Source organism: Pteropus medius, unplaced genomic scaffold, assembly GCF_902729225.1.
Source record: "Pteropus medius unplaced genomic scaffold, Ma_sr-lr_union100, whole genome shotgun sequence".
Lineage (NCBI taxonomy): Eukaryota > Metazoa > Chordata > Mammalia > Chiroptera > Pteropodidae > Pteropus > Pteropus medius.
The window spans coordinates 280756-296702 of NW_024355990.1; the positions used below are offsets into that span (position 1 = coordinate 280756).

Below are 15947 nucleotides of genomic sequence, written 5' to 3' on the forward strand. Positions count from 1 at the left end.
GTGGAGGGGTTTGGAGCCATCTCGATTCTTAGTCTCGGTGTGGAGACTGTTCTCTCTGGAGGCCTTCCCATCTGCTCTGTGTCACCAGGACCTGACAGTTCCCCAGGGAGGCGCCTGGGGTGAGCGTCTGCTGTCCCCTGAGCAGGACAGACAGCCGCGTCAGGATGGCACTCGGGTCCTCCAGCCCCGACGCTGCCTTCAGCCCGTTATGATTTCCTGCCTCTGCTCTCTCTCTCTCACCCAAATCTTTGGTGTAGAGTTGGTCCCACAGCTACCAGGGTCAGCCACCCAGGGCCTGGCCTTGCTGCCCTCTCCCGGCACCCAGGGGAGACGCTGGTCATGATGAAGCCTCCTTCTCGTTTGCCCAGGCAGGGTCTGAACATGGTGGTGGTGGCCGGGAGGTAGCACACGGGCCCCCCCGGGCCTCCCAGCTCCATGCTGAGTGGCCCTGGGTTGGGACTGAACACAGACCCCTCAGCAGGGACCTGCACCAGAGCACCTCCACTGCTGACCCGCCCACCGTCCTCCCGAGCCTGCCCTGGAGTTTGGATCTGTGGTCAGAAACCCAATGGGGAGATGTGACTTGGGCACATTCAAGCAGCCTCATGAGCTGAGTCCCCTCCCCACAGCAGCCAGACTCCTGAGCCTCCAGGTCTCCTAGAAGGAGCGAAGGGAGCCTCTCAGCCTGCCTGGGGCCCGGCAGGAGTCCTGGGCACGGTGTCGCTATGGGCGGAGGGCTTCTCCAGGTGGGAGAACAGCCCAAGGTACCAACGGGGTCGCTGTGCATAAGAGTCTCTCAGGCTTACCCTGACCATGAAGACGGAGTCCAGTGGCATGGGAAGGAAAACACGGCCCACAGCTGGGAAATGTCACCCCGTGTGTGGGAGCCTCGGGAGACTCAGGAAAGCGGCACCAGGGAGGCAGCCAGGGGCACAGGCCCTGCGGCCATCACAGTCGTCCATCTGTCAGCCGGACAGCCAGGGAGGGCCCAGTCCCGGGCCTGGGCAGCAAGCAGCCTGGAGCCAGCAGGGGCCGGCAGTCGCTGTCCAGGTGTCATCGCTGTCCAGGTGTCATCACTAGTCCGCTGTCCCACCATCGTCCAGCCTCCACCGGAATTGCACTGAGACCACGCCCCTCAGGCAGATGGCTCTTTTAATTTTCCGAGAAACGAAGAGCTTTAATATTCAGACCACCAGACAAAAGGTCACAGCACATCTGATAAAAACCCAGAGGAAGTGAGATGGACACTGGGGGAAGGAGGACAAATAGCGGGAAGTTCAAACCGGCAGGCAGGGAGCATGCGTGGCGGGACGGGACGGGCACCGCCACCGGGGACAAGCGTAGGAGAGGGGCAGGCGTGGTCCACTCCAGCTTCCGCCTCCTCAGAAGCCACGGAGACGCCTGAGTCCATAAACCAAGTTCTCCGAGGCTTTTCGAGAAACAGGATTTGCTTTGCAAGGTAAGTGGGGAGGAGGTCCCATGACTTTCCAGGGAGGGGAATTCAGCCACCTCTTCGGAATTCAGAGATGGCTGTCATCCGGCAGCTGCCACCACTCCGATTGCTGTTTCCAAATACGTCCCGATGTATCCACACACTTCTGCCCGAGGGAAACCCAGGCAGGGAGGCAACTTCCCGTGCCAGCTCTTGGGAGAACATGGGGAGGGCAGAGGCTGAGCCCCTCAGGTGGGGAGACCGCACTGAGCGCTGAGAAGCGCTGGCAGCCGCTCCTGCCCGGAACTTAGTCTTCTGCAGCCCCCGGGTGCTGCCACCAGCCCACTCTGTAAATTACGGAGTCTTAGGGGCCTCCGACCCCAAGTGCGTGGTCTCCGTCGCACCGGAGGTGGGGGGCTGCGAGGCCTCTGGGGGGACTGCTCCAGTCCCTGAGCCCTGCCATCGCCGCAGACACGCACGTCCCGTGTGGCGCAGTGGTAGAATGTGCGGCTTCCTTCCCGTCCGCAGCACAGCGGTATCTCCTTCCGGGCGTTCGTGTTCGGGGCACTGCGGTGAATCAAAGTTCTTTCCAAACTTGCATTTTCCTCCCTTGGTTTGGCTGTAATTAGTCAGGTTCCCTCTGAATCCTAAAGTCTGCCGAACACTGCTCCTAAGTTCACAAGTGTCCCTCCCACACTGCCCTGCAGACCTCGGCCTCGACAGACAGCAGGGTGCGGGAGGCGTCCACGGCCACCAGCACCCTTCCACATGGGGGCTGAGTGCAGCAAGACGGGCCCTCTCGGAACCCCAGCTTTTTATATCGGGGGTGGGGTCACCCGCCAGCATTAAAAGTTTCCTTTCAGTTGTCCAATGTTTTTAGGATGTCTCAAGATGCACACTCTGCTCCCAAGAGAGCCTCTGGGCCTCGCCCTCACGCTGTCCTAAGCTGGCCATCTGAGCTCCTGGTATTCCATAAGCAGCAAGCGAGGTCGGAGGGAGGGAAAAGTGAGCAGACATGGGCACGAAGGGAAATGGGTAAGACAGACAGAGGGGGTCTCATGGGAAGTTTAATACCGTTGATGCGCCATGCGCTGAAGAGGGGGATCACTCAGCAGCCCACGCCCAAGACCCCAGAAAGGGCAAAACCTGGGCGGGGAGCAGTGCTAGTGAGTGGACAGCGGAGACTCAGAGTTCACTGGCAACCTCTGTTTGAGGCAGAAAAGCCTGTTTCAGGTCCACTTTCGTGGAAAGGATACAAAATCAGTAGCTGGGTGGAGAGATTAACCTCAGTCACCCAGAGATGACTTGTGAGGGGAGGTCGACGCCCTCCCGGCAACAGAGACTGAGGCGCCCGACTCAGGTTCCCATCTGCAGTAAGGAATGAGTACAGCTGTCCCAGTGAGGGGACCTGGGGCCTGGGTGGGCGCTCGGGGCAGTGGCCATCTCCCTGGACGCCCTGCCTCTGAGGCCGCCTGCAGGGCATGGACCTCCTCCAGCTCTTCTCTGTGACCGAGAGAGCTGCACCCACAGCCCATCCCATGGGTCCGGCCACATCTCCCATTCGGTCAGGTGTGAGGACAGGCGGCAGCTAATGTCGGGGCACCGGTTCCATAACTGGTCCTTGAAATTATGCCTCTAAGTCAGCGCACAACCCCGACACTCCCCCAGAGCCGCATAGCCAGCCCCGAAGCCCGGGAAGCAGAGGCTCACCCGCAGGTGACAGGGGCAACTGGGGGCTTTCACGGAACACGGCAACCCACAACGAGCACCCTGGTGGGTCGAGGGGCCTTTAGGCCTGAGGCTTACACAATTTTGTTATGAATATAAAATTAGGTGCAAAAGTAAATATTTTAGAATGAACAATGCCAACAGATGGTAAAGTTCAAAAAGATGACCAGTACTGCACCGTCACAAGAGCCAGGAAGCCCGGTGACAGTTTATCACTTAAGTGCCTGCCACACCTCGGTGACACTTCCCTGGGCCTCCCAGAGGGGCAGTGCTGTGACACATCTCCCTCTGGAGAACAGAAGTGTTTTCTTAACGGTTTGGTCAGGGAAAGCTCAGGCCTCGGCTCGCAGCCCTGGTCACCTGTGCGCTGTGCAGAGAAGGGAAATTCAGGACCCCTAGGAGGCCACCTGGGGCACAGTCAGCCACTCCCCTCAACTGGCACAGCAGTGTCCTGTCACTTCCTCCAGTGACCAGGAGGCCTCACCTGCCTCACCCTCTTAGCCTACTGGGGTCCTGCGGCCGACTCCCCAGGAGACAGAAGGCACTGCTCCCCACACCACTGACTCATGGTGCCCAAAACGCCCTTCAGGACATTTGCCTACCCAATGTCACATGACAGGAGTATGGAAGGAGACCCTTCTCTTGAGATCCTCCAAAGACATGTCCCACGCAGCGTCTGCCCACTGACCGAGCTGCTCCTGCCTTGCTAACCGCAGAGGAGGGGGGCCCTGAGCTGCACCCCAGATGATTCAGCTGCAGAAGTTATTCCTGTGGGGCCCTCGGGTCTGCCCCACCTGCCAAAAGCAAACGGTCCTGGAGAGCAGGTCTGTAACAATGTGCGGGAACACAGCGGCCCACGTGCCACGGTGACACAGCACTCACGGCCTCCGTCTCCTTAGAGCCAGCCATCAGTCCCCCAGCATCAGAAAAATGAGCTACAATCTCAGTGCAGGCGGCCTAGGAATGACTAGTTCGACACTCCTACAACCACCAGCTTTTGACAGTGTCCTCCCCCTCCCCGCAGAGGCCAGAGCACGGAGAAGTCAGCTGCGCTTTTGAACGCCACCAGGCGGGCATCGACCTGAGCAGAAATGAAAGAGGACAGAGAACACAGGTGGACCACCTCGGGGACCGGTGTCCTCCCAAACACGGGGTGCCCATGGCCACCACTGGCTTCTTCCTGCAAATGTAGTTTGACAGTGGCCTTCCACCGCCTTCGCTGTTCCCCAAAGTTGCCAGGGTGCCAGGCGCCGGGGCTCAAGCTGCACCAAGTCCAGTATTAGCCCTGGCTACGCCCACCCTTCTCTTGAAGCTCTCTTATAGAACAAAGCCCAGAAAAAAACTGCTCTCTCCAGAAACAACAGTTGTACCTATTTATTGTCATAATGCATTAGGAAGGTTTCTTGGCAAACAGCTAGGAAAACACTGGATTATGCTTTAAACGAGGGGCAGTCTCTGGCATCATTGCAGCCACTGGAGGTTCATGCGGAAGGTCCGTTAGTGCTGGTTTTACCGGAGGCCAACAACGCCAGCTCGGCAAGCAAGCTTTAGACGTGGCAGGGAAGGTGGGGCGCTAAGAGAAGCAATCTGATGGCTCCTAAATCCGCCAAGGACGCCCTGAGGCTGGCAGTTTGGTCACTCCCAGAATTGGTTCCGGACCAGCTTGGCCTGAGGCTGGTCCAGAGGCGACACAGAGAGCAAAGGGAATGTGCTGACGGTGGAGCTGGCCGTGGTGAGGTGACCCTAGGGGGAGGCTCCTGTCCAGACCCAAGCCCCCCAGCAGCCTCATCCTGAACGTCAGTCACACCTGGAGGCGGGGCAGGAGGAGCTGCACCGGTGCTGAACCGGTGAGCTCCGCAGCAGCGCTGGCACCCCGGCCACTCCCCTAACTGCAGCCAGGCTCTGTGGGTCCCCATCCCAGCTACAAGTCTCCCTCGGGAAATGCACGACTTGGGGATTAGGCGGGCGGGCGTGGGGGGCGGGGGAGGGGGGAAGGGCTTTCTTCCCGGCTTTCTTCCCAGCGAGTCCGAGTCCGTGCCTCCTGAGGCCTGAGGAGTTGGTCCCAAGCCCCTCTGGGTGTGAGAGACGGCCGTGGGGGTCCTGGGCGGCCGGCCCTCCAGGGGACGAGCTCACCTGCTGAGCTTCTTCATGATGCTGAGGGACGAGCCCCTGTACCCAGCCCCGAAGTGGTTCCAGTGGTTCAGGTAGTGAAAGAGCTGGTACAGCTGCAGGCGCCTCTCGAAGCCCGGCGCCCGCGGCACCCGGCTGTGGTACGCTGCGTAGAAGGAGCCGCTGAAGCCCCCGAACATGCCGGCGATCGCCAGCTCGTACTCCGAGTGGCCGTAGAAAGAGGCCGGGTCAAAAATGACGGGCCCGGAGGCATCCTCTGCCACGTTTCCTCCCCAGAGGTCCCCGTGCAGCAGCGCTGGGACGATGTCCAGGTCGCGGAACAGATCGGGGATCTTCAGCTGCAGGGAGGGGCGCGGCCTCAGCAGAGCGGAGGGAGACAGACGCCCCGCTCCCAGAGGCGCCCCGGCGCCAAGAGCGCGCAGAGCAGATGCGCGCGGACAGGGCCCAGGCAGGGACGCCAACCACCGCCCTCAGCACCGTCCCCACCCACTTCCTGTCCAGACCCACGCCCAAGTGGCCGCACCTGCCGTGGCACCTCCCCCTGGGCACAGCGGGGCTCCCCTCACCTGCAGAGCAGACCAGAGCTCCAGGGCTTCCCGGTCTCCAGACCCCTTCTCCACCATGTCCATCTGGGGCTGAATACGCTGCTGGGTGTAGAATGCCACCCAGTCCTTCTGCCAGTCATTCACCTGCACGAGCGCCAGCAAAGGAGAACGCTGAGCTCAGAGGCCACCCAGAGCGGAAGGAGGCGCCCGTGGGCAAAGGGCTGTCGCTAGAGGGGCGGCCGCAGAGACAGGCGTGGGAGGGTGGAAGCTGGCTGGGAGGTGTGGGGCCTCCGCAGGGGGTCCCCAGACCCACCCTCGCCCAGTGCAGAGCATTGGGGTCCACTCTGAAGAGCTGGAGGACGGTTCCTTTAGTCCAGACTCACACGGGGGCACAGAGGCCCAGACGACTGGCCCTCCCGAGCCCTGTGGCTCGCCTCTGACCACCCCCAGCCACACACGCCCCCCAAGCTGCCGCACTGCCCGACAGAGAGCAGTAAAGTGACAAGGTACTTGGAGCCTGTTCACAAACACCCCCAAGAGGTGCTGGCCATCCCAGAGGGAAGCGAGGCAGACATGCAGCAGTAGGGCAGCACAAGGGGCAGTGTGTGATGACAAATGACAGGCCAGCGAGTTACAGGCGAGTGAGGAGGGAGCAGAGCCAGCTGAAACACCCCCAGCGCGGCACGGAGCAGGAGGCCCCGCTGTCGGCCACCACCGCCCGGAGCAGCTTCCTGGACGACCTCCTTCAGGACCGGAGCAGTGTCCACTGTGCCCCCACGCCGACCAGGAAGTCCCAGAAGTGTTCTCAAATACACAGTGGCCCCCTTCTGAGAAGCCACCCACCTTTCCCCTGAGCGCAGGGCCACCACCCTCCCCACTCGGCCTTTGCTGGCGCCAATCAGAATCCCAGCTGGAATTCCCGGGGGAGCCGACCTTAAAATCATGACATAATCATAATCATAGTCTCTCTCTATCATGCAATCTCTGAGCTTACTATTCAAAACATTTCTGAAATTCCTAATTTAGGCGCCTTGAAATGCAGCGTCCTAACTTGTTTCCCAGAGCTTATCTAGCGTATGAAGTGAGTAAACCTCAAGTCAACCTCTTAAAAGTTGGCAAAGGGAAAAGCAAAGTTCACAGCTTTCCGCAGATGTTTCTGAGCAGCTGACCTGATTCGGAAATGGAGGCAAAATGCTGGCGTCACTCACCTGGGGGAGGTACCCACAGCACGTCACCACATCGAACCCAAACTGGTCCACGAAGGGCCGCCCGGCCTGCCCGCCTCCTCTCCCTTGAAAGCAAACAGGAAACAAGAAAGACGAGCAGTTCTCTTGCTCCCTGGGGCCCTGCTCTCCCAGCTCAGAGCAGCGCGGGCCTGACGTCCCATGCCCTTCTCCACCACGGGCCCTGATCCAGACACAGACGGGGTCCCCGGTCTCCATGGACACTACAGACCTGGGAACAGAGCCAGCTCTGTCCGACTGAACAACCAAGGACACCCACGACTCTCTAGGACACTCAGGGGGACAAGGCTGTGTCCGCAAATGAAGAAGTCCCTCATGGCCCATCAGGATAGGGTGGCCTTCAGTGGCCAGCGTAGCACGTGCCATTTGTGAAAGACAAACTGCTATGCCTTGTCATGGTCTCCTGCTGGCAGCTCCCCAAACACAGCAAATCCTAAAAAACTGAGCTGCCTGTGGCTTGGAAGGGCAGGACAGTTTGACTAGCAGGACCTGTTCCTTACAGAGGGTTTCACAGGACTGGAGTCCGATGGGACCTGCCCGTCTAGCACAGGAGTGTCACAGGACAGGCTCCAGAACCCAGCACAGCAGATTCTCGGCCATCTGTTTCTGGTGTCAGCCACTCTGCTGAGCAGAGTGACCACATCGGCTGCACGTGGGTTATCAGATGTCATGGGATGAAAATACTGGAAGAGACTCTTGGAGCTCACATCACATGAAGCTCTCTAAGAAGGCTGGATGTGAGTGCCATCCTGAGCCCCGTGTCCTGTCTGTCTCAGAAAGGTGCCATGCAGAAAGCCAGAGGAACCCTGACAGACAGCTTCTGGGGAGACGTAAAGGGAACCACAATATGATGGGGTTTCGAGACCAGGAAATAGTTCCTGTCATTCAAGTGCGTGTGTGACGCAGCACAGTGTGGCATTCACTGCGTTTACTGCACCTAAACGTGTAGCCTCGAGGCTGATGTTCCTTCCCTCCAGCGTCAACACAGGTCAGACCCTCCTGTGGCTGCAGCATAACCCCACCCACGCACGCACACTCCCCGCCCAACTGAATATGCTCCCTCATGAGGCCCCCAGTTAGCAAAATCCCATACCCACGGTGCCGGCTCCCTTCTGCAGCGCCTCTCCCAGCTTCTTGTTCTCCAGGTGCAGGTCCGCGAGCCGGGCTCCGAGCTCTGCAGCGTGACTGTGAAACCAAAGGCAGCAGCTACATGTGTGGCACAGAGGCGGACACACGTCCATGTGAAAGGCCTTGGGCCACACAAAGCGTAAGGCTTCAAGGACGTAGCATCTGCTTGGTGAAGCAAGGTGAAGATGAAGGGCCCTGGCCACTAGACGGTCCCCCGGCCCCACGCGAGCCTGCGGCCCAGCCCTCTGCCGGCACCGCACCTGGAGAGACTCCTTTCCCGTTTGCCTTCATCTTGCAAAGCACACGACACGTAATGTGTGGGGTCGTGGGCTCCTTCTGTCACGTCCCTCAGAACGCTACTCCCCAAAACGAGCTTCTGGTGTGACGGAACCACTCAGAGGAGAAACAAAGCCAGCCAGAGGGGAAGGCGCCAGGCACACCTGCTCAGAGGCCGCATGTCCACGTGCTCCATCACCAACATGCTGCCGCCTCCAGGGGCATCGAGGACCTTGATGGGTTTGGGCACCCTCACGGTGTCTGTTTTCAGGATGGCAGTTAAACTTGCCATCTCGCCTTCAAACATTCTTCTAGCCTGTCAGGGGGAAAGAGGAGGGACAGCGAGATTACTTCTGGAAAAGTTCTATGGAGACGTGTTTTCTCAAGCCTTAGTTTTAAATCGAGCCCATCCTGACCGCAGTCAGTAGACAGCTTTTTTGGCTTTTCATGGAGTGGATGACATGTCCTATAGCTGCACAAGAACAAGGAGGATTGCACTTTCCAGCGCCGGACTAGAATCCAGCCTCTCCCTTGAGGGAGGGCAGTAGGTAGCTAACTTCCCACTGAACGCTGGTTGCAGAGCTGGATGTGTGTGTGGGCCAACAGGGACAGCACCTCAGCCGCAACCCTGTCCAGCTGCCACTGTGGGACCGGCGCACCGGCCTCCCCGATTCGGACAAGGTGCGGAGCTGTGTTCCAGGGACCACAGAACAGACCGCGTGTCCTGCAGCCAGAGCGTGCGCCGAGGAGAAGTTCTGACACAGTTATACCTGGAACCAAAGTTTTACAACCGCCCCCCACTGCCAGGGGACCAAAGAGCCAGGATGTGGCTGGCTGTCGATTATGGTCCATTGTCCAGTTAGACCCAGTGCTGAAGCCACCGACTGAACCGCTGGCCAGCACTTCCGCACACCAGCCTGTCCTTCCCTCACCCGGAGTTCCTCTGTCGGAGACGGATTTGAGCCTTGCCTCCTGGCTCCTTGCGGGCTGACCTCACATCTAAGCTTTTGCTCAAAGGCCGATGTCATAGCACTGGCTTCCACGTGCATTAGGCAGCGAGCACCACCTGGTGGCCCTCCGCACATGCCAGGACCCTGGGGTCGCTTTTCACTGCAGTGCACTACCAAGTCCTATAGTTTCTCCTACCTAGCCCTGGGAACCACGGCATCTTGACCACCACTTCCATCCTAGCCCAAAAGTCCTTGTCCCCCCTGGACTTCAGGGACCATCTTCCATCCGGCCCCTGCTCACGTTGCAGTGACCCTAATAGGGGGCAGATCCCATCCCGAGCCAGCGACCGCCTGCTTCCTGCACCGACAGCCCCCAGCGCTGGCCCTGCCCACTTTCCCACTTCATCTGGGGCCCCTTCCCGGGCTCCAGCCCACACGCAGAGGCACGCACACGCACCCCTTGTGCTCCAGGATTACAGCCTACTTTTGGTTTCTCAAAGCTCCTCTGCTTCCTCCAGCCCCAAGCCTCCACGTGCCATGTCACCTCCGCTTGGAGCACCATCCCCCATCTCTTGCCAAGTCAGCTCCTTCCTCATCATGGTTCAGATTTCAACTCAGTTATCAGTTTGATTTCTGAGAAATCTTCCCTAACTTCCCAGACTAAACAGTTCTTCCTCTTTAACGTATCTTTTTTATAAAGTTAAAACACTCCGGATGTGTATGCAGAAAGCTCACAACCAGAGCCTCCAGCTCGGATCCTCGGTCAGCACAGTCAGCGTGCCTGCTGCCCACTGCCCACAGCACAAGTCAGGAGGCTGAGCGCTGCTGTCCGGAGCTCCCATCCCCCACCACTGCAGCCCGCCCCCCCACCCCACAGGCCTGTTGTGTCCGCTCTGTCATTCTGCAGAGGCAGAGGCCTGGCGACCTTGTTCCATGCTGCGTCTGCTGCTTCTGTGCATCAGCGGGCAGAGCTAATTCCCACTGCCGTACAGGGCTCTGCCGTGGGAACGGTCCGAAACGCACTCGTCCAGTCTAACGCCGACGGACAGCTGGGGTTCCCGTTTGGGGCTACTTCGGACAGTGCTGCCACAGCCATTCTCCTACATGTTCTCGTAGTTAAGGGTTCTGTGACCTTGAGCAAGTTACTTAAGTTCTCCGTGCCTCAGTTTTCTCCTCTATAAAATGGGGTTAGTGTTGGTACTGATACCACGGGCTTGCTGCCACGATTAACCAGGAGCTAACACGAGCACAGTCCACCTAAACACTTTCTTAGCATACTGCCTTCAAGAGCTAGAGGCGGCTGAGGACAAAGACAGGAACTGTGTCTTAAGAATTCTCAGAGCATTCTCTTTAGGAGGTAAAGGGAAACGAACAGGCCCTGGTTATACTTTGAACCAGAGCACTGGTTTTGAAGAGTAAAGTAAGGGATAAAAAAAAATGCAGGAAGACCTTCTAGGAGGATCTGTGAAGCCACCCAGGGGCCACGGCTCCCTCACAGAAACATCTACTGCTACGTGGTCCCAAATGTCTAACTGAAGCTGAGAACACTACTACCCCAGGGCCGATCCACGGCAAAGCAAGAGTTGGTTGGGACGCAGGGCCACAGATGACAAGAATTTAAGGGAGGAGAACGAGCAAAAACCAATTACCCAGTCTGCAAAGGGCAGATAAGACTAATCGAGAGGCAGAGCAACTTAGCCCGGGGCATTTGATCAGGGATGAAGAGGAAAGTGGAAGTCCAGCCAAGCAGTCTTCTCTTGGAAGTCTGGAAGAAGACATTTTCACCTCCTGAAAGGCAAAGCATAAAGAAAGGTCCTATTTCCCACAGAACCAGCAAATGTTTATGCCATGCCAGCACACTTACATAACTCCACAGCACATTCTAGAGCAAGCGAGAAAAGGACATGTTTGGAAGTATCTGCCAAAAGACTAGGAGAAACTTATCGGCAAAAGAAGAATTGGCAGAGTACCAAGAAAATGGACTTGGATGACAAAGTAAAAAGTAAATAAGAATCCCCCAAAATGGCAGCAGAACAATGTTTAAAAATCATCACCAAGTGGTTCCATTTTAATAAACAGAAAATATTTGCTTCCCTTATGATCAACACCAAGTTTTGAATTATTACATGTGCCAGTGAAGGTGGAAATACAGACACGAAAAAGGTGGATATCACACAAGAAGGGAAAAAACCCAGAGAGAAACCTTGGGGTAAATCGATGTAAAAGAGTCACTTCAAGGATGAATAGTGGCTAAATTCTTGTAAAAGGAACGCGTACAGGGTGATGTAGAGCTGATCTCTGCAGAACAAGGGCTGAAGGTTGGTCTTGCGAGAACAGCATTTCAGAACGAGATGATCCCGTTTCTAGGGAAAGGATGAAAGTGTCGCCATGCTGTGACGCGTAGGACGTGGTCCCAGGTAAGTGCCTCGGCCTTAGCTGAAACAAGGCATTGCTCAATCCTGCTCACTGCCGACTGGACCTGCCAGCTAAGAGTACATGCAGTGACCCACCCAAACTGGGCCAAGTGACACCAACGACCAGGAATAAGTAACAACTTAGGTGGTGCCGCTCAGCTATTTTCTGCAGGGCCCTTGAGAAAAAGTTCACATACAAACACGATGGAGAGCTGCTGTGAGGAACTGAATGCCTGTCCCCTCAAATTCCCACGTGGACACCTAACCACCAGTGTGATGGCCTTAGGAGGTGCGGTTTTGGGAGGTGATTCGGCAGTAAGGCTGGGAACCTCAAGATGGGATTTACTGCCCTTATGAAAGAGGCCCCAGAGGAACCCCCGCCCGCATCTCCCCGTGAGGACACGCGGGCCAGGGACACTTCTGCATCATGGAGTAGGCTCTCACCAGACACCCAACCTGCCCGCGGTTGTTTAGGCCGCCCAGTCTGTGGTATCGACATAGCAGACCAAATTAAGGCAGTGGCTAGACTATTCTCAAAAACTCAGAAAGGGTTTTGATCTCTGTGAGTTCATACCCCAGGACATGAGGCTTCTGCTACCTGTCCTTGTTCAAAACTCGCCAAACACAATGCATTTTCTCAAAGGAGCGACCACAACGATCACGGGAAAACCATCCGCAGCATGCACGGTCCACACTGGCACAGGGCGGGCTCGCTGGACGCGGCAGCGGGTAACGCTGGACAGGCCTGGAACCGTCCGCTAACCTCCCTGGCGTTTAAGTGGCAAACCACCGCTGAGCCTGCGGTGTCAATCCCAGAAAGACCCAGACACACCCTGTCGGTAAAGTCCAGGTCACCAAGGGCCACCACCCTGAGGCTGCGAGCTGTGACGGCCCCGGACCTCAGACAAGGGCCCCGGCCTCCAGCCCCCACACTGGACCCCAGAACCTAACTCGCAGACGGCGACCCGGCTGTCACACAAGGGCCCCTGGCCTCCAGCCCCGACCCTGTACTCCAGACCCTAACTCGGCCCTCAAGCGCCCCACCCGAACCCCAGGCTCCAAATCGCGGACCGCAACCCCTGCCCGGCAGCGGCCCTGACCTCTGCCTTGGCGTTCACTTTCACAAACACTCGTCCTCTGTCCGTGTCGTAACTCTGGCCCTGGCTGATGCACCCGCCCCCCGAGTGACCCGTGGCCTTGACGGAGCTGCAGCCCAGCTCCCGCCTGAGCAGCTCCTCCATGTTCCCTGCGCAGCAACCGCGGGCCCGCGCCGGGCTGCACGGACGCGCGCGATGCGTCCGGCACACACAGGGATTGGGTGAGGCGTGGGGTGGGCGGGATCGGGCCGCAGAGTCGCGCGAGGATTGGGTGAGGGCGGGACGACGTCGGGGTGGGGCGGGGCCGACTTGCTGTTGGGTACTCAGCTCGTCGCCTGACCCTCACCTTACCGTTAACCTGCCCTTGACCTAATGTGACCCTTGCGCTGTCAGGACCCTTGCCCTGACCTTTGCCTTACCTTGACCCTTGTCTTGACCTGACCCTTGTCTTATCCCGATTTTGCCCCGACCGTGGGCGGGGTCTGTGCAGAGCATCTAGTGGGCGGGCTTGGACAGAGTGGGCGGGGCATGGGTAAGATTGGGCGGAGAAGTGGGCAGGCTCTGGGTGGAGCATGGGGTGGACGGTAATTGAGGTGGGCGGGGAGTGGGCGAGACGAAAGTCTAGCTTGAAACGTACTTTAAATGCATTTCGTTGGGCTGTGGTACTTTCTGGAGCATCTATGAGGTTACAGTTTTACTTAAAATAGGTTTTCTTTCTATGGTGGAAGAACAACTGGCACCTTGGCTGAGAATTCTTGGTGAGTCATCAGCAAATATACACCCAGTGTGAAACTGCTCAGCTGTTAGTTTCTATTTACTTCTTGACAGCCGGGGAAAGAAATAAACGTTAATTAGTGTGCAAATGCCTAGGGCTTTGGAAAAAATACAGTCAGTCCCTTTTTAGTTCCTCGGGCTATTTTTGTTTGAGCATCAGAGAAAGAAACTTAAGAAATGCTTTTCCAGAGTCAAATGGGATACAAATTTCACATTTTGTTAAGAGATTCCTTTCATATCACCCAAAGATGGTAGACATTCCTCCCCTTCTCCACCGTTCGTAGTAGCTGCTTATGGTGCTCTAGGCTATAAGACACTGCACAATGTCACACAGAAATCAACAGCAGTGCAAACTGGGAACAAACCCTCAAACAGATAAACATAATTATTGTACAACCAAGCAAGTCCACTCCTACAGATATACCTAAGAGGAGTAAAAACATATGTCCACACAGACTCTTGTACACAGATGTTCATAGCAACTCTATTCCTAACAGCCAAAAGGTGAAAGCAACGCAAAGGTCCATCCACAGATGGAGAAAAAAATGGGGTCTGTCCACATAATGGAATATTCTTCAGCTTTAAAAAGGAAGGTAATTCTGAAACATGTCACCACATACATGAACATTTAAGACACACTGATTGAAATAAACCTGTCACAAAGGACAAACACTGTATGATTTCTTACGCAGTACCTAGAGTAGTCAAATTCACAGAAAGTAGAATGGAGAGAGCCAGGGGCTGGTGGAAGGGGAGTGGGGAGTTAAGTATTTAATGGGGATAGCATTTCAGCTTGGGGAAGATGACAAAGTTCTAGAGATGATGGTTACACAACAATGTGAATGCACTTTATGCCACTACATTTTACACTTAAAATGGGTAAAATGGTAAATTGTATGTTTTGCATATTTTTAAGTGAAAACAATTTAAAAATGAAAACAAAACAAAACTGGGGGCTGCCATGCTATGCTGACCAGCTCCAGTGATGGAAGCCACCAGCAGGACCTCTGGCCATCACGTTTCCTCAGAGCTCTCTTTTGCTTGAGTATCAGCAGGAATGGCAATCCCACCTCTCAGGATTGCTGTGTGGTTAAAGTGGACAAGCCACAGGTGCCTTGAGGCACCTCACCATCCAACAAACACTGGCCTGGACCACCCTAGTCCTGACGACAACCCGTCCCCATGGTCCCTCCTTCCTACTACATGCATGGCCATGACCAGACCCTCCTCCCGTCTGCCCTGAAGTACCATCCAACTTCACAGGGCATGGCCAGGTGGAAACAGAATAGTGGCAAGAGGGGAAGGGGTGTGCCCGTGGAGGCCCAAGATTGAGGACTCGCCCTGTTCTCATCTCCATGTGCGGGACTGCCACGTGGAAATCAAATTTCTAAACCAGCAGTCCTCAACTGTGCGTGAGGGGAGGAGGGATCTTTCAGGCCTGCCTGGCAATTCTGGAGACATTTTTAGCAGTTACAACTGGGGAAGGGGTGCTACTGCAGCTAATGGATAGGTTCTGAGGTATGGCTCAGCATCTGGCAATGCATATGATGGCCCTGCCACAGAGAGCAATCCGGCCCCAAGGCTCAGAATGCCTGTGACATTTGGGCATGGCAGCCTGACCTAATGAAGACAGGCGCCTTCTTCACGAGTGGCCTTGGCAGGGGATTGTCACGAGTGGCCTTGGCAGGGGATTGTCAAGGCCGAACATGTTTGTGAAATGTGCACAAGTCATATATTTATCCACACTGGCTAAGAGCATGGCAGCTTCCCACTCTGTCTCATTTCCTGCTCATCGTGACAGGGGATAATGAGGCATTTGGGTGATCTGCCCCCTGGGTAAGTTGGGTTTTATGGGAAATGTTTATGTGCTTCTCAGTCACTTCTGGGTCCAGGGAGTTACCACTGACCCTGGACTGCGTTCAAGAACCACCGTATGATGCTTGCCAGGGCACCGAGAGGATGCAGGGCCAGGGTTGCCCTTGATAGGACATGCCTGGGGGCTTGGCTCTGGAAGGTGGAGGAGAAACAAGTCTGAGAGGGCTAGGGACTGGTTCTGTCACCTCACAGGTAACGCTCATGAGGACTTGGCTTCCTTTGGCTCCTGGAGAGTGGGAAGCTCTTGGCCGTCAAGAATTCTTGCTAACCAGCACCCAGTTACAAATACCGCATGTCTCTTATGGGAACCTCGGGCCTCGGACCTCGTCAGAACACCCGCTTTGTGAGGCACAC

At 56.5% G+C, this 15947-nt stretch overlaps 1 protein-coding gene across 2 annotated transcripts; it reads right to left on the reverse strand.

Annotated features, from left to right (window-relative positions):
* Window positions 1–4510: 4510 nt before the first annotated feature.
* FN3KRP (fructosamine 3 kinase related protein) lies at window positions 4511–13471 on the reverse strand. Of its 2 annotated transcripts, none has more exons than XM_039859279.1 (6): window positions 13364–13471; window positions 8648–8799; window positions 8173–8264; window positions 7044–7126; window positions 5857–5979; window positions 4511–5628 (listed from the first exon to the last, which is right to left on the reverse strand). In XM_039859279.1, exons 2-6 carry the CDS (start codon window positions 8788–8790, stop codon window positions 5290–5292), a joined length of 780 nt encoding a protein of 259 aa, XP_039715213.1. In that variant the 5' UTR covers window positions 8791–8799; window positions 13364–13471; the 3' UTR covers window positions 4511–5289. The 2 variants fall into 2 exon arrangements, with proteins under 2 accessions (XP_039715213.1, XP_039715212.1); XM_039859278.1 differs by lacking the exon at window positions 13364–13471 and adding an exon at window positions 12948–13088.
* Window positions 13472–15947: the final 2476 nt, after the last annotated feature.